This window comes from Numenius arquata, chromosome 11 (genome assembly GCF_964106895.1).
Source record: "Numenius arquata chromosome 11, bNumArq3.hap1.1, whole genome shotgun sequence".
NCBI lineage: Eukaryota > Metazoa > Chordata > Aves > Charadriiformes > Scolopacidae > Numenius > Numenius arquata.
Window position 1 is genome coordinate 17,241,206 of NC_133586.1, and position 15,931 is coordinate 17,257,136.

General features: G+C 38.5%; 1 protein-coding gene across 1 annotated transcript in view; it reads left to right on the top strand.

Annotated features, from left to right (window-relative positions):
- ENTREP2 (endosomal transmembrane epsin interactor 2) overlaps nt 1–15,931 on the top strand; it is a 146,171-nt gene that overhangs the window by 121,723 nt on the left and 8,517 nt on the right. Inside the window, exons 6-10 of the mRNA XM_074155411.1 lie at nt 1,216–1,233; nt 3,887–4,047; nt 4,669–4,804; nt 11,361–11,436; nt 13,957–14,547. Of these exons, the coding sequence (XP_074011512.1) occupies nt 1,216–1,233; nt 3,887–4,047; nt 4,669–4,804; nt 11,361–11,436; nt 13,957–14,547 (982 nt within the window). The remainder of the gene's footprint in view (nt 1–1,215; nt 1,234–3,886; nt 4,048–4,668; nt 4,805–11,360; nt 11,437–13,956; nt 14,548–15,931) is intronic.

Below are 15,931 nucleotides of genomic sequence, written 5' to 3' on the forward strand. Positions count from 1 at the left end.
CTTCCCTCATAACTGCAAATCAAATAACAAATTAAGTAGTCCTCAGTATGAAATAAAAGCTGATGGCTGTTTAAATCAGACTGTTTAACTCTATCAAAGTTAGGTGTGCCCAATTAAAACACACAAAATTCTGTGCACTATGTTGCACATCCATTTAGCGGATGCTGCTATCTCTGTATAATGACTATTAGGTATCAGACACATTCCACAGACTGAAGTAAGGCCATCTTTAGTCCAAGGATGGGAAAAAACCTGCATGTGTATAACAGTTTGAATGCCAAGCTTCAAATATAAGGTTGGCTGTTTCCTAAAAGAAGAGCATGAATTCTAGATCTGTATTTAATTGCCTTTTGGATTTCTGAAAGCTCCCAGCATCCAACAGCTCCAGGTGGTCAACAGAAACGGTTGGGATTTCCAGAGCCAGCGGATATCTACGTATGCCTAGTAAATATGTTCAAAATCTCTACTGATATATCTATAAAGATATATAGGCAAGGCTTTTAATGCTGTTGGCTATTTGCAGTGTTTCCCAGTGGTGCTATTTGCTGTTTATCCTTTTCTGCAACCATTTTCTATCCGTGGCTTCTGCAGTGGCCATTGGTTAAATCCCCAAAGCCTGGTGAGGAGACCTGCTCTGTGAGTTGTTCCGGAGGGTGAGCTATGGTTTTTGAAATGACATTAAACGCAACTTGATCTCGTTTATACCTGTGACCAAACAGGCCACCCCCATTTTTGGTTTGGCAGTTCTTGTTGTTGCCTATCCTACTTGCCATCCACATTTTGAGATTGATTATTTAATAACAACCGCCTTCTAATACCAAAAATGTGTGTTTCCATGTGAAAGCATTTGTTAGTGTTCCTCCACCTAGTCCAGCTTTGTTAGCTGTTTGCATTTCCTTACCGTGACTTTTTCTTACCTATGGACTTTGTATTAAGTCTCTGCTGAGCCCCTGCCAGCTTTCACCATTTGAGACTAATCCTTAAAGATCTTAAAAATATGTTTTACTGTAAGAAGTATAAACTTTTTCAGGCTAGTAGAGATTAGTAGATAGGGTAGTATGGAATAAGCTATGATTTAAATTCCACTTAGTAGCTTTCCGATTGTTTTCTCAAGGATGTCTCCCCTTTGTGATAATCCCGTATATTTGCTATTGTTTCATTTCCTGCTAGTCTCCCTCTTACAGCCTTTTTCACTTTAATTTCTGTGCCTTCCAGCAGGACGATATCACACAGGTAAACTGTTGTTTATAACATCCCTAACCCCCACTCCCCCCAAACATGTGCATCTTTCCTGTCCGTTTTGCCACTCATTTTCAGTGTTGGTCACAGAATTCGTTGCCATGATTTGTATTCACAGTAAAGGTTCTTGAAAGGGATGCAAATGATTCTGCTGTTAAACTGAACTGCATCTAAACATTAGATCTCCTCCTTCTTGAACCACAGCCTCCTCTGCCTGTGTAAAACCTTTTCCTTCTGTCGCATCCCACAAAATGTGTACTAATAGTTCACTCGCTGTGGAAGTGTGATGTGTTTAATTGCCTTGCTCTGAGGACTATTAAGAGTATTGTTCCCTGTATATGGCTGAATGAAAGAAGCTCCAGGAACTTGAGAACTGAAGGGATGGAGCTACATGTTCTCTGGTGCAGACTGAAGCTTGGGTTCCATGGCAGTATATGGAAATGGTCTGGGAGGAGGTCAAGAAAGTTGTAAAAGACAAATTGTTTAGTTTCCAGACTGTAAAAATGGCCCAAATTGTCAACTCTACTAGAAAAACGAGTGTAGTCCTGAGTTTGATGGAATCAAGTAGGGTACAAAATATGAGCCAGAGTATACAGATATTTGTCTTCATTATGATAAATTTTTATACACTTTTTAGGTCACTAAGTTGAAGTTTGCCTTGTTTCCTTGCTTCCTCTTTATAACAGTGTATTTGGGATGGTAGCAGACTGGTGGTTGCTGATGGTTGTATCATTTAGGGCAGAAGTTTGGTGTTTAACAGTTAATATTAATGTAATGTTACAGCTTGGGAAATGGCCGTTGAAAGCTCAAGTGAATTTAGACCAAATGACTGCAAAAACATATTTTTATTCTGTAAGACAAACTTGTAGAAACGTCTGACAGTACTCAGGATACAGCATCATATCTCACATGAAAGAGAGTCCTTAACAGCATCAGACGTTTTACGTAACAAAGCAAATCAGGTAGATGTCATGTCTTCTATACCTGTACCATCCGTAGATTACAATGGCTGAAAGCCATTGATTGGCTCTAAGGTATAATGATCTAACATTCTGCAGAGGAGATTCTTTATTTCATAGTTATCTCTATGAAAGTGTATATATATATATATTTATATATATACTTTCATATATATAAATGACAGTATCTCTAGAGAGAAGATTAGTAAGCAACTAATGGCTCATTTTCACAAACAATGGAAATTGGTGCTCCTGACCCTCTGTTGTGTTGCATTATTACAGCTTTGACCTTTTGAAACAACAAACATAAAGTGTTTAGTAGAATTAAGATGTAACTCAACCTCTAAAATACCAAAGACGAATATAATTTCTATGGTAATGTAAATTCAGCATAACTGCACCAAGTTAAATTTGAAAAAGTGAAAAATATAAAACTGTGACATGAAAAATTAAGGTAATTTACTGTCTATTTGCTGGATCTCCGAAGCACAAGCATTTTCCCTTTTATTCTACTGCTTCTTAAGTCTTTATCATGGATTTAAACAAATAATAATGAAATGAGACAACAGTACAAAGACATATATTTTCTTGTTCCAGTATAAAAAATAAATACGCCTTCAGCAAATTTTCTTAGCTCACTTGTTTTAAAAGGCAGTAGCTAAAGACCAAGTCACCTACTGATCCAAGAAAAGCGATATGACAGCAGAAGCTTGCCTGGAGAAGAAAGAATTCTTCTGTGGGTTTGGATTGTCTTTTGATCCCCTTTTATCCATCGGGACCATATAAAGTCAGGTCAGGGTGGCTGGGTTCCATGTCATCTGCAGAGTGGTCCATATTTCATCTTGAAATAATTTAAGCCTTTGCTTAATTGAAGGTACCAGAATGGCTTCTTGGTATCTCTGCTCCACTAGAAGCTGCTTAGGTTCCTGTCACAAATGTTGACGGTAGTTCTCAGTATTATTACTTTCTGTTATTCAGTGTAGTTACTCTCTTTTGGGTTTTGAGATGTTTATATGAAGTAAGTGTTTTTCTTGCTTTCATACCACATTTAAGTGTGCAGTGTCTGCATCACCAAACCACAAATGGCTATTAAGAATATTTTATTTTACAAGAATGATAATTATAAATGGTCCCTTTTGTTGATGTGAAAAATAGGTGGGATGTTTGTAGTTGTCTTATTCAAAATATAATGAATATGTGCTAGCTTGTTTCTAGTTTGTTCTATTTGGGTTTTTTTTTTAGGCTGGTGTTTTTTTCTCTATAACAAAAGGCATTTCAGATTGGAAACAAAACCATGTAAATAGTTATTTAAGTAGTTGTATCTGTTGTTCACCGGTTATTAAAATACAGCTGATTATGTAGTGCTATAATAAAATTGTACAAGGTAGAATTATTTCATGAAAAGCTATTTCATTTTACATGTTTATGTCCTGCATCTAAGAGTGACTGACTTTGAGGCACAGGCTTCTCTGTGTCTTTAAACCTTGTCTTATATTTTGACAATTTGACTCACCTCCTCACTGATCTCAAGTATTCTTATGCTTCCAGAAACGTCTTTTTCATTTCAGTATGGATATTAATTAAACCGGATATTGGTCAGGGTTGCTAACAGTGACCTTTTATTAAATTTTTTATTATTAGTGATGATGTTTTTACCATCTGAAGGAACTTGACCTGTTCATTTTCAGTTTCTGCCACAGAGGCCACATTCTACCAACCCCGACTGCATGACTCCACATGGAACTATCCTGCATCAAACCTTGGATTTTGATGAGTTCATACCACCAATACCGCCTCCACCCTACTACCCACCAGAATATACCTGCACACCAGTGATAGAGGCGCAGAGGTGATTCTTCTTCCCTGTAGTTACAATCGTCGCATAGTTCTGAGCTACAGACTATGAAGCTCTTCCCAAGAATAGGAAGCCAAGCAATGTCCATCACTTACATCGGGTGTTTCTTTTCCAGAGAGTTTACATACATTTCTTGCAAATTTGTTAGGATGCACCTGGAAATATTTGTGTTAAAGCACTGCTGTAATAGAGAAGTGATTGAACTTAGCCAAGACAAGGATAACAATATCTGAACTTAAAGCAGAGATCAGCTTATAGGTGATCCTTTCATAATTGTTAACATTATACACTTTAATTTGTATGTGAGATTGAATTTTCTAAGGAAATCATTGCAGTTAATGTGTATTGGTGTGGAGTAGTGAAGGACAATAATGACTGCAAAATGGGCTGGTAGAGATGGCTGACAGCCAAAATGAAATAGAATTTTTAAAGCTACCTTGTGAATGAGGGCTTCATTTCGGTTGTCTAATAAATTTCTTCAGTATAATTCTTTGTAGTATATTGGCTTTGAATTAAGGGAACGCTCTACGTCACTGTGGTGAAGGTAATTGTTTACTAAATAAAGCCACTGCCATTTCTTAATAATGAAGTTTGCTTGTTTGTGTTTTTAAACAGAGGTCTCCATTTGGACTTTCCTCATTCCCCATTCAGTGCTTTATATGAAGTAACCATTAACAGCCCAGGAATGCTGTATCCAACAGAGCTGCCCCCTCCTTATGAGGCAGTGATTGGAGAGACACCTGCCAGCCAGGTAAGGAATGCCAAAGGAAATCCTTTGTCTTCAAATTTTCATGATGCGAAACAATTTTAAATCAATTCAGAAGTTTAGAGAAATCTAAACTACTTTAGGAATTAATTGTACTGTGAGGGAAGAACAATCAGAGAATATTTATATTCCTTACACACATTTTTCAAACCATTATCTTTAAAAAGGGTTTAACTAACAAATTTTACTTAATGTGTATTCTCCTTACGTTCTTGTGCATGTTTGGGCAAATGCTTATGAGAACAGTAATATTTCAGCTGTTATCATCCGTTAAAAACGTATGATACTGGACTGTCAGTAACAAAAACCTAGAAGAATGGATTGGAATCACTGAAGCACAGTGATTTTCCTCATTTGGAAAGGATAAGGATGTCTTAAAATGAGATTACACTTCTTAATTTCTGTAGATAATAAGAAATCTTCACTAGGAAGCAGGTTTGTTTCCTTAAAAACCCTTACAGTTGTAAAATATTTTTTTATTTCAGCTACTGCTGATAGTGGATTTGCTTCACCTTAATGTACTACTTTTTAGTTGGAGCTCAGTACGACAGCGTAGGTTTAATAAGGAAAAAGATAACTGTGTCTGGTGACGTAATGCTAATAACTTCTGTATGTTTGTGTATGTGTGTATCTAGCATAGAGCTCATGGGACATTCGGTATTGCTCTGCATGTGAGCTGAGCCAAGATAATTACAAATTCCCATTCTAGACTCTATGCATAGGTAGAATATGTACTTGAAAATTCCTAACAAAAATCTCTGTAAATAACCTCAGATTTACGAAGATTTGAATGACAAAAGGGTAGGGATGTGTTCTTCCTATGAAATAGCAATGAGTACTTCTCTATCGATTGCTTACACTTCTGGCTGTTACAGCTTTTAATAGCTTCTGCTGTCATATGGCAGAAACAGTTCCTCCCGAGAGTGCCTAACACCTTTACTCTGAACTTTGAGAAAGGATCCAGTATACTTCTGACAAATATTTACATTAGATTTTTTGCCTTATTTTTGACTATACGGTGTCAACTCAGCTGAAACTAGAATTATAAAGTACCTGCATGTACAGCCAAAGCTAATTTGAGCAAAGTTTTGCTTGAAGTGCTTTGTAATAGTTGAACCAGCTGTCACAAGTGGGAAAATAGTTAAAATTGCTTTTAGAAACTGTGATTTCTTGCAGGCTTCAGTAAAAATTCAAGGAGTCAAACATTCTAGATACTGCTTATCAGTTTTTCATAGCACACTGTGGAAATATGTGTGTTCAGGTTGCCAAAATTACACCCACGCTACAGAGGGGAGTACATTGCATTTAGCCAAAATATATCATTGAAAAGTGTGCTAGTGATTTTTTTTTCACATTGGAGAAAACTACAACTGAAACCACAAAACTAAAGATATTATATAATTTTTTTATTATTACACACAAGAAGATCATTACACAATTAATAAATACACAATTAAGATAATTAATGACAGGCATCTGAGAAAAAAAGAATGTTTAGATTCACAGTCCCTGACAAAAACGCAATTAAAAAGCTCCAAGATATGCTGTCCTGGTTTGAGGTAAAACAGAATCAAGTTTCTGTTCAATAATTCTACTTCTTAGCTAAGCCTCTCCTAACTGTTGGTTCTGTTTTACCTCAAACCAGGACGTATGTCTAAATTTGCAGCTTCTGTGACTGACAAAGCAGCTTCTGACAACTCTTCTAATCCTTGCATTGTAATGTACCTTCCACTACCTGCCACAATAAACAGGCCAAACATTGCACTACCTTAGATTTATTTGGCTATAAAATGAATCAGTATAAACTGCTTGTGAATGCAGTTCTTTTCTGAACTGCAAAATTGGAATATTCAAGGGCATCTCCTTTCTAAAACATTTTTTATCCAAGTTGCCTCCTTCTTCCTTTACAGTAACTCAGTGGCACCTGCAAGCCCTGGAGGAGTTGTTATTTTTCAGTGATTAAAAAAAAATTGGCAAAACCAATATGAATTATACATGGTTTGGGGGAAAAGAGGAGAATCGTATCTGTGACAAGAATTCTTATGTGTTACTAAGTAAGGTTTAGAAAAGTGTCTGTTTATACTTAAGCACAAAATCACTTTGAGCACTCTTTTAATTGGGATTACGCTTTCCATGAGCATCGACATCCAGCAGCACAATAGCACCAGCATATAACAGAAATATAATTTAACAAGACATAAGTTAAAGCAGCAAAGTCATGCTCTGGCAAGAAGCGCATGAGCTTCAATAAATGGATGTATTGACTGTTATATGTTGGCATCTGGGGTCAGTGTCAGTGCCTTGCCTATTCATCTCTGGCCATCTGGGTTCCAGAAGTCTTTGTTCTAATCACAGGTGAAAGTGAGTGGTGATTTTCAATTTCAAAATGGTGATAATTGCATAGTTTCTTACCAGGAGTGAGTTTATATATATGCCTGGTAGTTGCTGGTTCAGAGAGCTTGTAGGAGCAGAGTAACACCAGGTGCTGAGTGTCAGAAGTGAAGTACGTTGGCAATGCTGACTGAAGCCTACACGGTGATGTTTTAGCCACAGACTTTTCTTGACAACAAAAGCCCTGACATATTTTTTTTTTTCCAGTCAGTGTCCCAGTCGATCTGTTAATGGAGGAATGGAGCCAAAATCTAAGACGGTTTTAGGTCTACAAGAGCCACAAAATTCTTACATGATGCAAATGCTCCCATGTAATGTGCACCAAGCTACAGTACAGTGTGAACTGAAATAACTAGATTTATAAATCCCTCAAAGGCAGACTTTGCAATGGAAATCATGGCAGAGCTTTAGCTACAGAAGTGCTTCTGGGAACCATTATGTAACAGTGTCATAATTGTAAAACCTTTTACTGAGAATAAAGCAAAAGGGGTTTTTTGTTTTTAAATGGATTGAGGTCCTTAGAATTTTATTAAATTGTATCAAATTAGACTCAATATTTCTTGCATTTCATGGTCAACAAATGTCAGTGCTAATTTAAGTGGTGGTGTCTAAGTAAAAATTGCTGTTGGCATCTGTACTGATTAGGAATTCCCATTATGTGACTATGGGGAAAAAAAAGGTGTTTTTCACACTGTTTTCTGTGCAAAGTATTGACTAGAATATAGAAAAGACAAGAACAAACAGATCAGGGTTCTGGGTGAACTATACCAGTAACTGTTTGATAAGGTTTACTAACCTGTAGGCTGTGCAGGCTTGTTAAAAGCATGGGGTTTCTTTCCTTTTCCTGTTGATAGCTTAGCGACTGTCTTTACCGGCTTTATGTCTGAGGATGTGCAAGTCAATAAGGTTTTGTTACCCTGGGCTGTGCAGGAACCTGTAGGAAACCACGTGCCATGCTGATGTGAACCAAAACTCTGACCTGACTAAAAGTCAGCACTGTTACCTCCTGCAATTGGGGGTCTCCTTCCCCCAAGCTAAAGAAGGTTAATCAATTCCAACTGCATCAGCAATTATTCTTGTAAATGGAGAAGGAACAAGGGAAGGAAAAGGTAAAATGAACACATTGATCAGACAAGTTTAAATGGCTTACGTTTTAAAAATGTAAGTAAACACTGAAAAAAGTACAAGAAACCAAAATTCAGATTATATCCCTGATTTCTTCTGCACACCCAAAATCTTGAAATCTCTTGTTTTCCCACTATGAAGGATGCTATATCTTTATCCCTTAAGAGATAAACCTTAAAGACCATGAGTGCTTTTCTCTATGTGGTGGATTTTATATAGAGGGGCATATTCACAGTCTTCCATTCAGTCTCAAGAAGCAATTTCGGTGTGTGTTCATTTGCCCCATCTATTTGTCATGTTGTTGGGGTTTGGTTATGAGGTTTGTTGTTCTGGTTTTTGTTGTTCTTTTGTTTTGTTTTTTAAATTTCTAGCAGTTTCATTAGAGTAAACTATAATATAATATAGTCTGGAGTATATAAGCAAGCAATCCAGAAGTTAAGCTGAGAGGTCATGTCCTTGATCCACATAGTAACAAGTCACCTCTAAGAATGTTATCTTGTTTATGCAGCCCCATGTCTTCAGGTATGCCACTGCAGGGTTTTCAGCCTCTGTAGGAGCCTCTGAGATAGAGGCACAGGCTGATAAGGGATGTGATGTGTGGTGATTGAGCTTTTGTGTCCCTCTAAATTCCAAAGGATGTGAAAGACTGATACAAATGTCACTGCATGGAGGAGAGTGCTGAGAACACTTCCTCGCTGTAGTTTCCCTGAGTAAAACACAACTCCTTACCCTCAGTGGGCTGAAGGACTCTCAGTACTAACTCCTAATGGCAGGGTAAAGCAGTTTGTCCCCCCCCCATGTTGGAATACACCTGGGGTCCACGATGTATTCTGTGCGAGCTCTGTTCCAACAAGGTGTCAAAGCAGTGTAATGATAGCTGCTGTGTGCCTTGTGCCAAGTGAGCTTAGCTGTCTTATTCCTAGGTTAAAAAATTCTGTCAGTGCTCTAATTGTTCCCTTTGGCAAACTAAGCAGAGAATAAAAAGAAAGGGACATTAAGATTGAAATGTTGTAATCTAGAAGTGTTTGTGTAATAGGAAACTAAGATATGTAAATGCAATGTATGTATTTCTTCCAGCTTGAGAGACGCAATATTCTGATTTCAAGAACTGCTAAGCCAGCTTTTTTTACAAGCCTTAACTTTGCTTTATATGCTGTGTAATAATGTTGTTATTATTTTAAATTTACTAGATCAAAGCTACAGATGGTTCTTTGTCATTAGTGCAGGTTTATCAAAACCTCAGCCTTGCATATAACTCATTTTATAGCTACTAGACAATGTCGCTACAACTGCCAGGTGACTGGGAGAATGTAGAAGGTCATTAAATGTTTCAGCACAAATATTTCAGCAAATATTTTCCTGTCAAAGATCAAGAATTTATGAAACCACCTAGATTTAAAAAGAACCCCTAGACTATTAAAAAGAAACAAACACATATTAAAACATATTATTTCTTCCAAAATGTAGTTAGTCTGATTGAATTTTCTCCAGCAACAAAGAGCATTTGAGAACACTTCTTACTTTCACAGTTAGTTCCCAGCAGTTCCACACTTAGTTCCCAGGAATGGTCTGCAACTTAGAGCGACACCACTAATTATTTTTTTTTTTTTTACCACAGATGTGATATTCGCTTCCATAAAGAAAGACCCTTTAAGAAATTTGCAAGCAAATTGTTTAAAAATATGAGTGATTTCACCTTTGCTTACTAGTCTTCTGTCCATCTGTTGCTGAGTTAAAGTATTTCTGGTACTGTTCTTTGGTTAGAGTTGTATTTGCTAACCCCTAGACTTAAAGTCACTTTTAAATGCTAAATTTGTATCAGAAAAAAGTTTCCTGATCACTTGGTCATAGTAAGATATGGATATATAGAGATAAAAAATAAAACATTAGTGAGCAGAGTAAGTTATGCACATATATGTGTGCATTAATCTATGCTGGCATGTGTACTGGAAGCTCTTTCCTTAATAGCTTCAGAGTAATAGTGTCACATTCAATTTTTTTGAAAGCCAGACACAAATTAAGCTCTTGACAAAAAGGTTTTCACAGAGGTGACTGATGGTTATTTCTAGAGTCTGTCATCAACCGTAATAAGCTTTCACTAGTTAATTGTGGCCCTTACAGACAGAAGCAGATACGATGCTTCCTGCTAAAGATGGTATCAAACTCATTCCCTTCAGCATTTCTTTGTATATTTTTCTCATTTATTTTTACCAGCTATTTATTTGAACCATTTTTTTAATAATCACGATCGCAAAGAACTGCTGAAAATCTAATGAGATTGGCAACAAGGTCCCATCCACAGTCTATTAAAATCAGTAAAAAGAAAATCTCCTAAATTTCAAGTGTTCGTGGATCAAGTCTTTCCAGCAGGACTGATTCTGTATTTCGTTCACGATTGTCAAAAGTGCAGTTCACATGATTGTCAAAAGTGCGCCCACTAGGATCTATCCTCTCAGAAAAAAGGTGAGTCCTGGTATTATCTCCCCTCAGTGATCTCTGAGGCTGGAGAGCACCCTGCCTTGGCCACCTTGGGTGGCAACGATGTTATAGGGCTTAAAAATATATTAGGTGATAACATTTCAGCAAAGAACAAAAGGAAAATACTGCTCTTGTGCTTGTTTTTATGGTTTCTGTTGTTCTCTATCCCGTTTTAGGGTGATAAAATGTGGTTAGAAAAAAGCATAATATGGAAAAATGCAGACTGTAGAAAAAGAGATTGCTTGTAAGAAAGCTTTAAGTATTGCAGACATTAAGTTTTGTAATGTGGGCCTGCAGCCTCAACTGTCTTGTGAATTCAAGATGAATTTAGCTTGGAGACTCTGGAAAAACGAAAAATTCCTTTAAGCATGTTCCTTTGCCCTGCATTTGTTCCTGACCCAGTGACATTGTAAAATATCTTTAAATACCTTTCAATCTGAATAGCAGCTTTTATGATAGTTATTTCACATTGTCAGTCCTGTTCTTCAGATCATCAGCGCTATACTTCATTTTGGTAAGTTGCAGATTAATGTGCTGTTTCATTTAGGTCACTGGTACTGATCAGCAAGGATCCGAGTCAAGCTTGGGTGAGAGGAACATGACCCTGGACTTCAGCACACAAGGTGATCACGGCGTTGTTTGTCTACTTGAGAAAGTTGTAGTAGGGTTTTTGAGTGGACTTTTCCTTCTCTTCTGCCTTTTCCAATGGAGAGAGAAGGATTTGCTTTTAGATTGTTCCTGGCAAGAAGAACCTTTTTACAGTTATAAACTGATACAGCTGGAAACACAGAGCAAATGGAAATGTGGCTGGAAATGCAGAGGAGAGTTTTGTTCAACAAAGCATGCTCTGTAAAGCCCTCTGAGGCAGATACAGCCACTGACATTTCTCTTTGAAGAGTCATGCACGTAATGGGCAGTTTGTTTCGCACTGTCAGCAGCCATGGTGCCTTCCTGATAGTTCACGTCTTCTCCATATAGCAGTTTCCTCCATGGCTTCCAGAAGCCTTAATAGGAAACTTTGAAGCATAGATGTTGTGAATGCAAGTAGCTGAATAGCAGCACAGAGCCGGTCTGTTTGAGGTTTAAGAGTTACTAGAATAGGCCTCCTTACAATGTCTGTTGATACGGAGGGCTTTTTCAACACTACAGCCTCAGTGAATCAGGAGATGTTGAGCAGCTTGTATGAAATAATTATTTCAGTAAAACTTCCATTAAATACTGTTTCCACATCATTGTTCTATTGTATTAATGAATAGACTGGCGGGTGTTCTCAGTTAGTACAATTACAGGCAGAGAGGTGTGGGCACAGTGGTCCAAGAAGCAGAAACGGTCCTCTCTGGCCAGGCGTCCAGAATGGGACTGGGAGCCTAACAGGTTAGTGAGGAGCATCTCCTCCTACATACGGAGACCATCTGTTCCGTGAAGTAGGATTTCAGTTCCCAGAGCCACCAGTGGTCACCTTTAACTACTGCTAAATATAATTTTTTCTTAAAACCCTGGTGTTTGACAACTGCAATGAAGTGTGACAGCTGAAGGTGACTAGGTTTTAAGTGCTGCTGTTAACAAAGGCGTTGTCAACAGAGCTAATTCCTAAAGTTCCCACGTCCATGTGGCTTCACATCCACATATGAAAGTCTAAATGTTAAGGCCAGTGATAGAGTTTTGACTATTAGGATCTGTGGACCAGCTCTCAAGCCAGGGTTTTGACATTCCATATTGTGCTGTGCGCACATGAAAGGGAACTAGGAAGGTCCTCGGGCATGTTTTCTTCATGTAAAACTGGTCAGGTGTCATCACATTTATTATGTGTTAGGTGCAAAGCTGAGGTGGTTTATTGGACCATTTATATTTGTGATGAGCCCCCAGACATTTTCTACCTAGTTAAGGGAATGTGTTGCAAAGAATCATCTAACTCAAACACATAATAAACAGTGCATATTATGCATTGTAGCATAATGTGGATGTATAGCTGTATTTCCATTATTGATTATTATGTCCTTTTTGGCAATGTTATGATTGCCTTGTAAGTGTTACAAATTTATTTCCTGGAAGCCCCAAAAGAAAATAGTTGTTGTGATTCATTTTATGTAAGAAGAAAATGTCCTCCATAAAATCCGATCTCATGAATATTTGATTTTCATTTTGATAGTTAATTTCCCTATGCAGTAGAAAGCTTTCTGCTTCCTAGTCCCCAAAACATGGGAGCACTTAACAAACATTCTCTAGTTCACTAAAACACCCTATTTTTCTATTCCTAAACTAAACAGTTAAAATACATGTCTCATCAATATGGTTAGCAACAGCTGTTATGCAAAAAAGGGCATCAGAGGCTGCTGAACTGAATAGAATTATGTGATCTGTATTTTGTAAATATTTTGATTTTAGATGTAGGACTTTAAGGCATTCCAGTCTGCAAAGCATTGTCTGTATTACTGGAGCCTGGAGACAGGATTATCTAATTTTATTTTCTTTATTTTAGACATAACTTTGGGAATAATGCAAAGCCAAATACTTATGTTCATACAAGGGGCTGTTTTCATCCATAACATATATTTGTAGACATGAAAGAGGAAGTGATAACAATCTCAATTTTTAATACTAGGGCTTCAAAGATGATGTGACCTTGCATAGAATGTTTAGCTTCTATCTGAAGTGTGTGTGTCACGTATTTTGTGTGCCAGAGATGTCATATGATAGTGAATTCTCTTTTGTATAGAACTTAGGTATCAGCTTCAGTGATAGGTTTAGAAGTGTTCAGAGCCAGGTGTTTTCAGCATTTGTATAAAGTTTTACTTTTTCTAGCACAGGCAATCTCTCACTGTTCAGCAGAGCAATGAGTAGTGAAAGAGCTGTTCCTGTCCAAACGTAGTCACGGGGAATACTGTGGTAGTAGTGCTCAACACACTTATTAGTTGAAGAACATACTCGAGGGCAGCACAAATTGTCTTTGCTGAAGGACACTAGAAACAAGTAAATGACTTCAGTCTTTTTTGCTTTGGCATTCTGTCATCTGCAAGCTTTTGAGTAGTTACTGCTGTACTTGCCAATCGCTAAATTTGAATCAGCGTGTTGAACAGAGGGCTGGGGGGAAATGGGAGAGGGGCAGGAAGTCTTTATTTTTCTCTGAATCTCTTGTTTTGCAGTTTCTGTTGAGAGCACTTCTTTGATGGTCTCTGAGGCTGTTGATATCCCAGACCGTAGCTACTCCTCTGAAGATCTTTGTTCGCTGGAAGTTCAAGGATCTTTCCATTCTGCAGATCTTTCTCCCTACTCTACAACCCCCAAAGGGGCTACGGAGCAGAGCTGCAGCACTCTGGATTGCAGCGCCCGCTGCAGGTTCCACAGAGCTCGTTCAGAGGGTTTTCCTCATGAGGATGACAGTTCCCACAGCCAAGCCTCTACAGACAGGTCTCAAGGACAGGAAAAGAACTGTGCCCACAGCAGGTCCTTGGACTGTTCCTCAGAGAATTTCAGCCCCTCTGAAAGAGAACTGCAGCATTCTGCTCAAGAGAGCAATGTCACACCGCCTTTGAAGCAAAAGAGAATCTGCTGTGTGGACTTTAGCCAACCTCCTGTCCCTTCCCAGACCTCTCCCTCATTTGGGCCCACAAATACTTCATCATATGCGAGCAGCCACGAGAGGGCTGTCCAGCAGCATCACATTACAAAATACCGAATTTCAAATATAGTCCGATCAACTAGTGACCCTGTGTCATGTTCGTCTTACACAGAAGGTAGGTGTAGTACCATGGGGCTGATGGAGCTTGGAACAAATGAGTGGTATGTGATTTATGCAGCAACTGGTGCTGCTGGAAACTATACATAACATTCCAGTGAGGGCTGACTTATGTGTGAAGGCTTTAGTTCCGTGTCCATTTTCTGGATTTGAAAATTTTTAAGAAGAATGGAAATGGGAAAAGTGACAGAGTGAAATTCTAAATTGTACCAGCCTTTCTGCATTGCTCAGAAAACCATCGAGGGAGGTCATTCTCCCCCTCTACTCTGCACTGGTGAGGCCACAACTGGAATACTGTGTCCAGTTCTAGGCTCCCCAGTTCAAGAGAGACAGGGAACTACTGGAGAGAGTCCAACGTAAGGCAACTAAGATGATTAAGGGATTGGAGCACCTCCCTTATGAGGAAAGGCAGAGAGAGCTGGGGCTCTTTAGCCTGGAGAAGAGAAGGCTGAGGGGAGACCTTATTAATGCTTATAAGTATCTAAAGAGTGGTTTAAGGGAGGATGGAGCCGGGCTCTTTTCAGTGGTTCCCAGCGATAGGACGAGGGGCAATGGGCACAAGCTGGAACATAGGAAGTTCCATTCAAATATGAGGAAGAACTTCTTTACAGTGAGGGTGACAGAGCACTGGAACAGGCTGCCCAGGGAGGTCGTGGAGTCCCCTTCTCTGGAGATTTTCAAGACCCGCCTGGATGCAGTCCTGAGTAATGTGCTATAGGAAATCCTGCTTTAGCAGGGGAGTTGGACTAGATGATCTCTAGAGTCCCTTCCAACTCTGACAATTCTGTGATTTCATGATCTCTTGAGTAAATATTTCCACCTCTCTCTTATATTGAGAACTATGAAGTTGAATAGTAGCTGGGATCAATATAGGAAATGATTAGCTGAGCTGGCATGTTTGTAATACAGCAGGTAGTGTTTCCTGGAGGTGACGCTGACATTGACTGTGTTGGTGCATGTCAGAGGCAGGCAGAGTGTGACTCTGTAGTGGCAGGTTGGAGTGTATGGTGAGAAGTTTTAAGGGACAAAGAAATGAAAGATGAAGCACGTGACAAGATGATAAGCTTTTGGCCGTCATGGATAAGCATCTTCTGCTATGAATCTCCTTTTAGACAAGTAGGGAAGAAGAGAGGAGACATTGTTAGCTGAACAGTATATCTTCATAAAAATCTGCTTGTTAGTGGAAAAGAAATGTTTGATTTAGAGAATGGCTCGATCAAACAATAGCAGGAATGTACAACTGTGTGAACCATTTGAAAAGTGCAGGTTTTACAAAAGACTGTAAGCTATTTAGAGAGATTCAAAGGGGTAACTTGAAGTGGTTTGAAAGTAAAGATTTAAAAGCTTTGTAAGATTGTGCTGTTACACGTGTGTTTGCTGGG